This window comes from Triticum dicoccoides, chromosome 7A, assembly GCF_002162155.2.
Source record: "Triticum dicoccoides isolate Atlit2015 ecotype Zavitan chromosome 7A, WEW_v2.0, whole genome shotgun sequence".
In the NCBI taxonomy this organism is placed as follows: Eukaryota; Viridiplantae; Streptophyta; class Magnoliopsida; order Poales; family Poaceae; genus Triticum; species Triticum dicoccoides.
This window is the reverse complement of record NC_041392.1, coordinates 552,392,971-552,405,078: the sequence shown is the minus strand read 5'-3', so window position 1 is coordinate 552,405,078 and position 12,108 is coordinate 552,392,971. Positions and strand designations below refer to the sequence as shown.

Here is a 12,108-nt window from a genome sequence, read left to right as displayed (position 1 = left end):
AGCGTAAGTATTTCCCTCAGTTTTTGAGAACCAAGGTATCAATCCAGTAGGAGACTACACGCAAATCGCCTAGTACCTACACAAACAAATAAGAACCTTGCAACCAACGCGATAAAGGGGTTGTCAATCCATTCACGACCACTTGCAAAAGTGAGATCTGGTAAAGATAATAAGATAAATATTTTTGGTATTTTTGTTGTATAGATTGGAAAGTAAAGATTGCAAAATAAATAGTAAACTAGAATTGTAGATCGGAAACTTATATGATGTAAAGTAGACCCGGGGGCCATATGTTTCACTAGTGGCTTCTCTCAAGATAGCATATATTACGGTGGGTGAACAAATTACTGCCGAGCAATTGACAGAAAAGCGCATAGTTATGAGAATATCTAGGCATGATCAAAAACATAGGCATCACGCCCGTATCAAGTAGACCGAAACGATTCTGCATATACTACTATTACTCCACACATCGATTGCTATCCAGCATGCATCTAGAGTATTAAGTTCATAAGAACATAGTAACGCATTAGGCAAGATGGCATGATGTGGAGGGATAAACTCAAGCAATATGATATAAACCCCATCTTTTTTATTCTCGATGGCAACAATACAATATGTGTTGGTTCCCTTTTTGTCACTGGGATCAAGCACCGCAAGATTGAACCCAAAGCCAAGCACTTCTCCCATTGCAAGAAAGATCAATCTAGTAGGCCAAACTAAACCAAAAATTCGAAGAGACTTGCAAAGATATCAAATCATGCATATAAGAATTCAGAGAAGAATCAAATATTGTTCATAGATAATCTTGATCATAAACCCACAGTTCATCGGATCTCGACAAACACACCGCAAAAAGTATTACATCGAATAGATCTCCAAGAACATTGAGGAGAACTTTGTATTGAGATCCAAAGAGAGAGAAGAAGCCATCTAGCTAATAACTATGGACCCGAAGGTCTATGGTAAACTACTCACACATCATCGGAGAGGCTATGATGTTGATGTAGAAGCCCTACGTGATCGAATCCCCCTCCGGCAGATCGCCGGAAAAGGTCCCCATATGGGATCTCACGGGTACAGAAGGTTACGGCGGTGGAAAAGTGGTTTCGTGGCTCCCCTGGATGTTTTCAGGGTATAAGAGTATATATAGGCAAAAGAAGTAGGTCGGTGGAGCTACGAGGGGCCCACGAGGGTGGGGGGCGCGCCTACCCCCTGGGCGCGCCTCCCTATCTCGTGGCCACCTCGTTGCTTCCTTGACCTCCACTCCAAGTCTCCTGGATTGCGTTTATTCCAAAAAAGATCCTCGCGAAGGTTTCATTCCGTTTGGCTTCCGTTTGATATTCCTTTTCTGTGAAACATTGAAATAGGCAAAAAAAAAACAATTTGCACTAGGCCTTCGGTTAATAGGTTAGTCCCAAAAATAATATAAAAGTGCATAATAAAGCCCATTAAACATCCAAAACAGATAATATAATAGCATGGAACAATCAAAATTATAGATACGTTGGAGACGTATCAGATACTACGCCAAATGTAGCTCATACCTGCCATTGGTTCAACATCTAGCAAGTTTCCACTTGGGTAATACTTGGCTCGTAAGACACATGTACAAACGGAGTCCGGGGCCCGGAGTAATCGCCAACTATGACGCGCGAGCATGGACAAACTAAATGAGTGGAGGTCTCTAAACCCAAGACCGCCTTCCTCCTTTGATAGTTTCATTTTTCCCATCCGACCCAATGCATTTTCCTCTCATCTGGTTGTTGGTTCCACCAGTACCGACATATGAACTGACTTATTTCATCACACAAGGATTTAGTAAGATCGAAGCACGCCATAGCATAGGTCGGGATGGCTTGGGCAACTGCCTTAACATAAACCTCCTTCCCAGCCATAGACAAACATCTTTCCATGCCTCCGTGAAGTCTGCTCACAATGCTGTCCTTAATGTATGTGAAGCATTTCTTCGTTGACTTTCCAATGTATGTTGGCAGCCCCAAATATTTGCTTTCCTTCATTTCAGCACCTAGCTGAAGTTCCTGCAACAGTAAGTTTTTGACACACTGTTTGGCATTGGTACTGAACATGACAGCTAACTTTTCTCTATTTATCACTTGTCCTAAACTTTCCTCATATGCATGTAGGATCCCGTTGATGGCTTGCACACTGTGCACTGTAGCTTCCATGACAAGTAGCGAGTCGTCAGCAAAAAGGAGGTGACTGACCCGGGGAGCTTCAGGGGCAAGTTGAATACCGCGTACATGCCCTTCCCTTTCTGCATGATGTAGCAAAGCTGAAAAACCTTCAGCACAGATTAAGAAGAGATACAAAGAGATTGGATCGCCTTGTCGTAAACCTCTGCCCGGAACGATGGTTTTGGTTAAGTCACCACTCACTCTAACCAGTATGAAACAGTGGTGACACATTGCATAATCAGTTGTACAAACTCCCCTGCAAAGCCCAACTGTGTCATCATTCCTTCCAAAAAGGGCCACTCAACCCGATCGTAAGCTTTGCTCATATCTAACTTGAGCACCATGTATACATCTTTCCCACTCCTCTTCCTACGCATATAATGTGTCATCTCGTAGGCCAAGATAGTATTATTCAAAATCAATCGCCCCGGGACAAATGCACTCTGGTTAGGCAAAATGAGCTCATCCAAGATCACCTTGAGTCGGTTGGCAAGAACTTTGGATACAAGTTTATACACCACGTTACACAGGCTAATAGGGCGAAGATCCTTGATCCTTTCTGGGTTCCGAACCTTCAGGATGAGCACAACAATAATTTCATTCCATCCGTCGGGTATACTGCCGCCCTGCAACACGTGTAGAACTTCTTGGACCACAACTTCTCCCACCGTACCGCAAAATCTCTTGTAGAACACTGTCGGCATACCATCAGCCCCTGAGGCTTTAAGATCACCCATATCATCTAGTGCACTATTGATTTCCTGGGCTGTGTACTCTTTTAACAAAAAGTTGTTCATCTCAGGTGTGACTCGGGGAAGAATGTGCTGTAGTACTTGCCAAATATTTGCACCTGTCATGGGGGTAAACAAGCCAAGGAAATGGTTAGATATGAGGGCCTTTAAGCCCTCCTTCCCTTCTACCTCCACCCATCATCTCCTTTTAACTTTGTGATCTGATTGTTTCTCTTCCGCGATGAGGCAAACCCATGAAAGTACTCGGTGTTTCGGTCCCCTTCCGTCAACCATCCCACATGGGCACGTTGTTTCCAAAACACGTCCAGCTGATCCTCAAGACGCCCAAGTTTAAATCGCACCACTTGCTCCTTCCTGACACTCACTCCTGAAAGGTTGCTTCTTCGGCATTCCTCCAATTCAGCCCATAGCTTTTTGATTCTTTTCTGTAAGTCTCCTAACACTTCTCTGCTCCATTCATCCAACCTCCTGGACACTACCTTTAGGCGTTCCATCACCTTACCTTCACCACTCCTTGCTGCATCTTCCCACGCCTCAGTCACCACTTGTTCACAATTATCCTCAAGAAGCCAGCGAGCTTCGAACCTCTTGTTCAAGTTGTTCGGCTTTGGTCTGTTCTTTTTGGTCGCACCATGAACATCAAGGATGACCGGGCTATGGTCTGAATGTTCAGGGCAGCCGTTGCGTACCTTGTAACATGGAAAACGCATACACCATTGAGGATTTGCAACAGCCCTATCAAGACGCTCACGAATGTAACCATCCAAACGGAAATTATTATTGCGCCAAGTAAATACATCACCCTCGAAACCAAGTTCGTTCAAGTTACACAAATTTAAAGCATCACGAAAACGATCCATCTGAATTTGGGCTCTGGGCACCCCTCCTTGCTTCTCAAAGTGGTAGAGGATCTTGTTGAAATCCCCCATACATATCCAGGGTAGCCTTTCTTGCTGATGTAGTGTACGTAAAAGACGCCATGTATCTTCCCTGAGTTCAGTTCTAGGCTCGCCATAGATGCCTGTAAGTCTCCATTTGTATCCATCATCTTCTTCGATCGTCACATCAATGTGCATTCTTCCAAGCCATCTCAAGCTCAGGTTCACTTCTCTTTTCCAAAGCATAGATAGTCGACCACTCTTCCCAGCACAAACCTTGTAGACGAGGTGTGTCATCCCCAAGGTTTGGTGTAGCCGTTCCACTTTATTTTTATTCATCCTAGTTTTTGAAAAAAAATACATCGGGATCCTCCTTCTTCTGGAGTTCTAGAAGACCTCGAACTACCGGCCTGTTCCCGAGCCCCCGGCAGTTCCACGTCACAATTCTCATTTTTGCTCGCGGAGCTGTGCCGACAGCCCCGCTTTCTCATTGGTCGGAACACCCTCTCCCTCAACTCCTTCTATGTCCCTCTTTAGCTTCTTTCCGTCCCCATCTCCTTCCAGACCAGTCTCATCGGAGCCTCGTTTTCCCATCATAGATTCAGTCTTCTCTATAGTATTGCCCTTCATACCACCAACACCCTTCCCAACCTTCCTCTGCTTACGTACCCATGTACTCCCTTCGCCCTATTTTATCGTCCCTGGACTCTGCTAAACTGCTCCCGATATCCGATGGTCGATGTGCATGGGGGTGTTCACATCGCTGACCTTAGGCCCTGCCTGCGCTGCTTTGCCGGAGTCTACTGGCGGCCTATCTGCATCACTCGACCCTTCTGTACAAGACTGTACTACAACAAACATGTCCCTACCGTCCCTTTTGTCCTGAACCGTACTGGTCTCATTCGACGTCCGATCCTCAAAACCGAGTTTCTTTACTCGATCATTAACTCCCTTCTCTGTACATACCCGACCAACCCGACCATCAGTGAGTTTTAGTGGACTAGTAACTTCTCCCTCCTCCCGTACCTTGTCTTTCTTGCTGTTGTTTTCGAGGCTATCCTCTTTTCTCCAGGATCTGCTGTCACTACCTGAATTCTTACTGTTCTTGCTTCCCGCATTATCAAAGTATCTACTCTTTCCCCCTTTTCATCTACTACCATCAGATTTGACGGCTTGTGAGATGGCGGATCCGGCGGCGGACGCGTAGCAGCACCCAAACTTTTAGGGATAGAGCAAGTTATTGAGGATTTGATAGTATGCGTTTTTTTTAACATCTGATTTTTAGAAAGAAAAAGGGGTGAACCTGCTAGAAGTTGCTCGGGATGTGCGACGAAGTCCACTTGCCTTTCAAATTTCAGAACCAGTCCGCTTTTCAGTTTAGGAAACCCTAAACCCTAGCCTCCTCTCCCCACTCCCATGGCGCCGCCGTCGCAACTGGTGCTTGCGGCCTCCTCCACCGACGCCGGCGTGGCCGCGTGGGACCTCCGCACGGGGGCCGAGGCCATCCGCCACCGCCCCTGCGCCTCCCGGCCACGTGCCATCGCTGCCGTCGCCGGCCGCTTCCTCGCCGCCGCCCAAGTCGCCGCCGGCAACTCCGCCCCCATCCACTACTACCACTGGGACAAGGTAAGCACTCTTCACAAACCGGACTTCATTTACTTGAACTCGAAACCCTAGGCTGAGCTTGTGTTGTCGGTTCCTGTTGCAGCCTCAGGTGGCTGTGAAGAGCTTCCCCGCCGAGCCAATCCGCGCGCTCATTGCTGATCCAGAGGGGAACTATCTCATCGGCGGCGGTGTGTCCGGTGACATATTCTTTTGGGAGGTGAGGGGATTGTGGTCTCTAGGTGGCGTGGTGGGAACTGTTATTGAAAAGTTGTTCCAGCTTACACATGTTAAATTTTGTGTGCTTTGTGTAGGTGGCTAGTGGAGAGCTGCTTGTCCGATGGCATGCTCACTATCGTGATGTTAGGTGCCTAGCCCTGTATGACATGTTGCTTGTCTCGGCGTCCGAGGATGGGAACATCAAAGTTTGGGATCTGCTCACGTATGTAGTTTGATGAGGGTAAAAGTTGGGTGAACTATTTTGTATTTTGTTTGACCGGGTTAATTGGTGTTGATTGCAGGATGCTTGATGAGCAATCAAGGTTTGAGGCAAAGACACCATACCTATACAACTTTAATCAGCACACACTTCCTGTAACTGATATTGCTTGTTTTCATGGAGCAATTGCTTTGTCATCTTCAGAGGATCGTACATGTAAAGTGTGTGCTCAATTACTTCTTTTGCTTTTTAGTTGTGAGATAATGAAGGATCTCAATGCTCATATATTTGTTATCTTTGCCCAGATATGGAGTCTATCAGAGGGCAGAATGCTGAGAAGTATTTCATTTCCTGCTATCATTGATTCTGTCGAAATAGACCCAAGAAGTCATATTTTCTATGCTGGTGGTAGAGATGGAAAGATATATGTTACTGCTATGGGTGTTGATGTCTCCTCTCAGGGCCGTGATGATTTGTCTATTCTTGGTATTCTGGATGACCACAGGTTTGCTCACTGTCCTAGTTTTTCCTTAGTGTGTCTCTTTTATCATGTGATGATATAAGTAGCTCCAATACGTAGATCAGAGATTCTCTTATGTCATCTATGCGTAGACTGGTTAAAAATTTGTCCTGTTTGCTTGTGCTGTAACTGGGCTTGAGATCTGAATTTGCCATTTCACTCTCTGGCTAAATCAATGCAGCTTATTTTGTTGTTCTTACTGTTGTACTTTGCTTGATTTTGTATTTATGCTATAATTTTATACCCTAGTATTAGTGAAGTACAATCCATATGCATAAAATGTGTTAGTGTGTTGTATGCAAATATGCTTAACAATAACTGGCTGTTGCTTTTGATATCAACTATATGTCAGAGTAAGCATTATTCTAACTTGTGGAAAGTTAGTTCACCTTGGTATCAGTACTGTGCAGAAGATTGCTGGACGACATGCCGCGAAGGGGATTGGGCTTTTAAAAGGAGAGACGCACTTGATTGCAGTGAGAGGACTAGAAGGGTTGACAAATAACATATATAGACGAGTTATCTGTTTGAGGCTTGTCTTTTGACGAATTACATGCCAGTAGCTATGAGGACTCAACCTTAGTACTCATAACTTAACTCACTTGTCCTTGCTTTGACCTAGTACTTACTAACCTCTACACCACTACTAGATGGGAAGTAGGTCTGAAAAATACACCAATTGAACTCTCCTTCTGGTTGCTATATCCGAGTTGCAGGAGGACTGTCGCTGCCCCATGGGCTGCACATCCTTCCCGTTGCTGCTGCCCATGTTTTAGTCTGCTGGTGAACTTCTGGCGAAAATTGAGGCGATAAGCTGCTTGGTCCATGAACTTGAAGTTGTAAACAGAAATGTTTGAATGGTCTCTTGATCAAGGAGAGTATGTCCTGTTAACTGGTACTAGATTTGGTTGTGCTGTGCTCGGGTACTGGTATAGGTGCCTGGGAGCAATAAAGAAATGTGCAAGAACTTTTATTCACATCCAATGCTTGAACTTGTATTATTTCATTCGACCAATACTTCATAACTCACCGTATATAGTTTAGTTTACCGTTTACTGGAGATATATGTACTTTGGTTAGTGGTACAAGATAAACTAAGATCTCAACAAATATGCTGTTTAGTTTGAGTCGCTTCATTTCAAATATTCTGTTATTTGTGTTGCAAAATTTCTTTAATTGATCCTGGTGATTTGTGTAATTTGTTCAGCAAGGCGGTAACGAGCTTAACATCAAGTACAGATGGCCTTCTACTAGTCTCTGGTTCGGAGGATGGTAATGTTCGGGTTTGGGATACCAGAAGTCAGCAAGTAACCCGGAAATTCAAACACTCCCAAGGTTCGTAGTTTATTTCCACACTTGAACTTTTGCTCTCCAGACCTTATGTAGAAAATGTGAAAAGTTTGAACCTGTTTGATAAGTATTCTGCATTATCGTGGACTATGGAGTTGTTTTTCTGTGTGTGAGAGAAGTTGATGGTCGTGACCATGCTTAATTGTGACTATTAGAAACACTCCTGTTGGAAGAAGCTAATGAGATGTGCTATTTAATGCTGGCACCTTCAGTAGATTGACATGTATGTCTAGCTTGTTGCCTTGCTTGCTTGTATAGCATGCTTAATGGTGACCAGAAAGTAGAAATATTCCTATTAGAAAAAGCAAATGAAATGGTATTAAATGTCTGCACCTTCAATAGATTGAGACACGTCTAGTTTGTTGCCTTTCTAGTATTGGTTGTAGGTTTACCGCATTAATTCCATTAAATATGTATATCGAGAACATTTGAAGTTTGCATTGTATGCACCCTGCACATACTGGTGTACAGGGATAATTTACCTATGGACAGCTGATGTAAGCATTACGGGTTAACAACTTTGATTTGCATGAGTACTCACCACTCACCAGTCACCATGGAGAAAACTTGAGTATCTTTAACTTAAGGTAGTTATGAAAAGATGCAAGGGAATTTTTTTTATTTCGATACTTTCCTGTATTGTAGGGGCTGTTTGGTTCTCAGCCATACATCGCCACGCCAAAGCTGTGGTGGGCCACGCTTCCCTAGGCAGGTGTTTGGTTCTGCATGAAGGTTGGCTCGCCACAGCGCAAAAGAGCTTCTGCAGCAGAGATTCTCGCCAAATGTGTGGCGTTCGTTTAGCCCGCCACACTTTCTGTGGCGTGCCACAGGTGTGGGCTAGCACCTCAACTTAGGTGTGGCAATTTTAGTCCCCAACCAAACAGACCAGTAGTGTCATATTGAGTTAATCGTCTGTAGTATCACGACAGACCCGAAGCCAAGTCCTACTTTTTACTAAATGGTGATGGCAAGTGTTCAAGTGTTCATTTGATCTGTGTGATAGTTTGTAATTCATGCTGGAGAACATGTCATTCTATGTCCTTCATGCACACACGATGGAACCATTTAACTTTTGTTGTGCACAATAGCCCCAGTAACAAGGGATATGCTATAACAGCACAGCAAGCTGGTGCAACTGATTGTGGTGTAGCAAGGGTATGGTGGAGAACTGTTTTTCTCGAGAAAACGCAAATGGCCTTTGCGTTTCATTGCATTGGAAAGATAGGGAATTTACATCCTCCTAGGAGGCAGATTTACACAGTTGTCGGATGATCAGTGGACATCCCATGATGATGGCAAAACGACCCTGAGCCCTTGAGCCCCGGCCTTTGCCCAACATCGGGCCTCGTCCTTGATCCGGTCGACAAGCTCATTGAGCGATGGGCTCACATGGTCAAAAACGCACGCGTTCCTATGCTTCCAGATCATCCACGGCACCAAAAGCGCCACGGATTTGAGCGCCTTGCGGAGCGCTGGCGGTGTGGAGTCCTTCGCGCGCAGCCACCAGTCCATGATGGAGTCGTCGTGCTCGGGCGTCGGCGCCGGCAAGCGCAGCCAAGCTAGGATCTCATGCCATGTGTGCCTAGCGAAGGGGCACGCGAGCATCAGGTGTCTGATCGTTTCCGGCTCTTGGTCGCACAGGAGGCATCGTGGGTGGTGCTGCAGGCCACGGCGTGCAAGCCGCTCCGTGGTCCAACAGCGATCTTGGCAGGCCAGCCAGTGGAAAAATTTCACCCTTGGCGGTGCCCAGCTCCTCCAAATGAGTTTCCAGGAGTGGCAGCCCGTCGCGCCCTGGAAGGTTGCCCGGTAGCAGGACTGAGCAGTTTACACGCCGTTAGCGGTCCAGCTCCAGAGCAGCTTGTCCGGCTCGTTGGACAGCTCAACGTGCTGCACAAGGTGCCAGAGCTTCAGGTACTGTCCAATCTCGGGAAGGCCGAGCAGCCCACGGATGTCGCGCGCCCAGCTGTTGCCGGCCAAGGCCTCCGCCACCGTTCTCACTTTCCGGCGATGCTTGGGAATGCACTGGAAGAGCATGGGCGCAAGCTCACGGACGGACAGGCCGCCGAGCCAGCGGTCCTCCCAAAAGAGGGCGGTCGATCCGTCCCCAATGGCCATGGTCGTGGAGGCATGAAAGAGGGCGCGCTCTTCCAACGAAAACTGCAGGTCCAGCCCCTGCCATGTGCGCTCAGTGTCCGTACGCGCAAGCCATTAATTTCCTTGTCATGTCTGATGAGTAAAAACTCAAACGGAGTAAAGGCGTGAGCGATCAATAGCAGTAGGGAGTAACAGGTGGCTAACTGCATACATTATTTTGCGATTACCAGAGTGATTTTCACCATTCATTTACTTGACTTGATTGTTTTGCTTGACAACTCAACTGGTGTGAATGTACGCAAGAGTGAACAAAATGAATACCCCTTGACAACTCAACTGATGCAACTGTTTAGGTGCTTTGGTACTTTATTTTTGTTTATTTATAGTCACAAGTCTTTCAAATGTGGAGCACTGAAGCCAATCGCCCTTTTGTGCGAGGTTCATCTCTCGTGATAAAATATAATATATCCCATGGTACACTCACATTTGTTCTGTGAACCTGTTTCAATTAATTGCCATACTATAATGTTTTATTATGCCATTTGGCTATGCATATAATTTCTGAATCATGCCTAGGGAAAATTGTCTTCAGAGATTTTGATAAAAATCCTGTCTCACAGGTCCAGTAACTAATGTTCTCATAGTAACACCCAAAAGATTAAATCTGCCACCTTTACAACCATTGCGTAAAGTGTGTGCAGCGAGTGGCGAAGTTGAACCACGGGCTGTAATTCTGCCCAACCCTGAAAATGATGTTCATATTGCTGGAAATCTCAGCTCTAACCTTCTAGAGCAGCTCTTGGATGCACAGCAGGTCAGCTGATTTTCGTATTCCCTTATATTCTGTGTAACACATTTATTAACCTTCTATTTTCATGTTTCTTTGTGTTGTATCTTATTGTTATACTTTGGTCCAGCAGCATGGCAATTCTAGGTTATTTGATTCTGGGGTGAGCACTCTGAATGGCGTACCAAACCAACAGGGTACAGAATGGAGAAGTAAATACCTAGAGTTGCAGGATCTCTTTGTGCATGAGGTTCTTGGTGATATGCCATCTTAATGGACATATGATACCACAAGACTGGATATTACAGGCCATTACTGCCAGTTAGGTGAGAACTGCATACTAGTATTTTTCTTTTGTTGTTTAATTAGAATGGATAATGGTGAAAGGCTACTCTGTATCAGTGTTGACCTTGTGAGCTCAAAAGGGGTCAGATGATGATATTTCCACATACGGTGATCGATGATTTTTCTTGCCCTAGTTCTACACTTGTGGATTTATGTAGCTTAAGAAAAAAAAGATATTGAAACTCATTTGTGAACCTCTTACCAGAATCATATTGCACCATCTATATACGTTGTCTTCTATTGCTATTTGTTGCCCGTGGCAATTTATGTTTCTGGATCATTGTGCAGGGGGGGGGGGTTGCGGCGAAGAACTGTTCAACTAGCAAAGCTGGGAAATCCATGGATGCCGAAGATGACTTCCTTGCAACAAGGAAACTTGTACCTTTAAATGCGTCCATATGTCAATCGACATGTGGCGGAACGATACCAGAAATATGAAAAAAAACTGTAAACGGATCAAAGACGGGCATGTGAAACTGACTGAGTAAACAGAAATGAAGGAAATTTTGCTTAGTGTAGGGTGCGCTGTAGTGAGTTATTATTGGCCTGGTCCTCAATTATGTACTGGGTGGATCTCCTGATCTAACGCTCTAAATCGTTCCAACGTTGTGCACCAATTACATGGCGATGTCGTTCCAATGTAATTATTCTGCAAAAAGTGTCCCAGAATCACCTCCTCTCCGGGTCATTGCCTGCCTATCGTGGCCAATTCAGCCTGATATGACCCCAGAGGCTGGCGGTAGGGTTGTACAAGCAACCCATTCATCCATGTTAGCTGCAGTAAACGGCAGCCATCTCGGGGACCTTGGCGGTAGCATGTACAACCCTACCGCTCGAGACCCCGGCGGTAGGTGCTCAGCAGTTTTAATCCCGTGAGGGCCGGGTTGTGGGGCCCATCCACGAACCAGCCTCCATCTTCTCCCCTACGTGGCCGCAAGAATAGAGAGGACTTCCCTCTCTCATCCCCTCCACTCCCCTTCTCCGATCTACTTCATTTCTTCATCGTTTTTACGGATCGAGATGGCTTCGAAACGAGAGAAGTAAGCTCTATCTATCCCTTCAATTCGTTTTAGTTAAAAAGCTTTTGATACGATGCATTATTTGGCACAAGATAACCCTATTTCATCTAGTACATCTAGTACC

General features: G+C 45.4%; 1 protein-coding gene across 3 annotated transcripts; it reads left to right on the top strand.

The window, feature by feature from the left end:
* Positions 1 to 5,182: 5,182 nt before the first annotated feature.
* Positions 5,183 to 11,585, top strand: LOC119330747 (protein ROOT INITIATION DEFECTIVE 3-like). Of its 3 annotated transcripts, none has more exons than XM_037603873.1 (9): positions 5,183 to 5,454; positions 5,537 to 5,650; positions 5,745 to 5,872; positions 5,952 to 6,090; positions 6,175 to 6,374; positions 7,597 to 7,724; positions 10,454 to 10,647; positions 10,751 to 10,946; positions 11,258 to 11,585. In XM_037603873.1, the coding sequence occupies exons 1-8, from the start codon at positions 5,245 to 5,247 to the stop codon at positions 10,892 to 10,894; spliced, it is 1,257 nt and encodes a 418-aa protein (XP_037459770.1). In that variant the 5' UTR covers positions 5,183 to 5,244; the 3' UTR covers positions 10,895 to 10,946; positions 11,258 to 11,585. The 3 variants fall into 3 exon arrangements, with proteins under 3 accessions (XP_037459770.1, XP_037459769.1, XP_037459771.1); XM_037603872.1 differs by having other exon boundaries at positions 11,254 to 11,585; XM_037603874.1 differs by having other exon boundaries at positions 5,185 to 5,454; positions 10,754 to 10,946; positions 11,254 to 11,585.
* The last annotated feature ends 523 nt before the right edge of the window (positions 11,586 to 12,108 follow it).

Bases quoted from the DNA above. Each gene is read 5' to 3' on its own strand.
- LOC119330747 (XM_037603873.1), top strand. From the start codon at position 5,245: ATGGCGCCGCCGTCGCAACTGGTGCTTGCGGCCTCCTCCACCGACGCC. The intron at 5,651-5,744 runs GTGAGGGGATTG...TGCTTTGTGTAG, and splicing joins GTGACATATTCTTTTGGGAG to GTGGCTAGTGGAGAGCTGCT. The intron at 6,375-7,596 runs GTTTGCTCACTG...TAATTTGTTCAG, and splicing joins GGTATTCTGGATGACCACAG to CAAGGCGGTAACGAGCTTAA.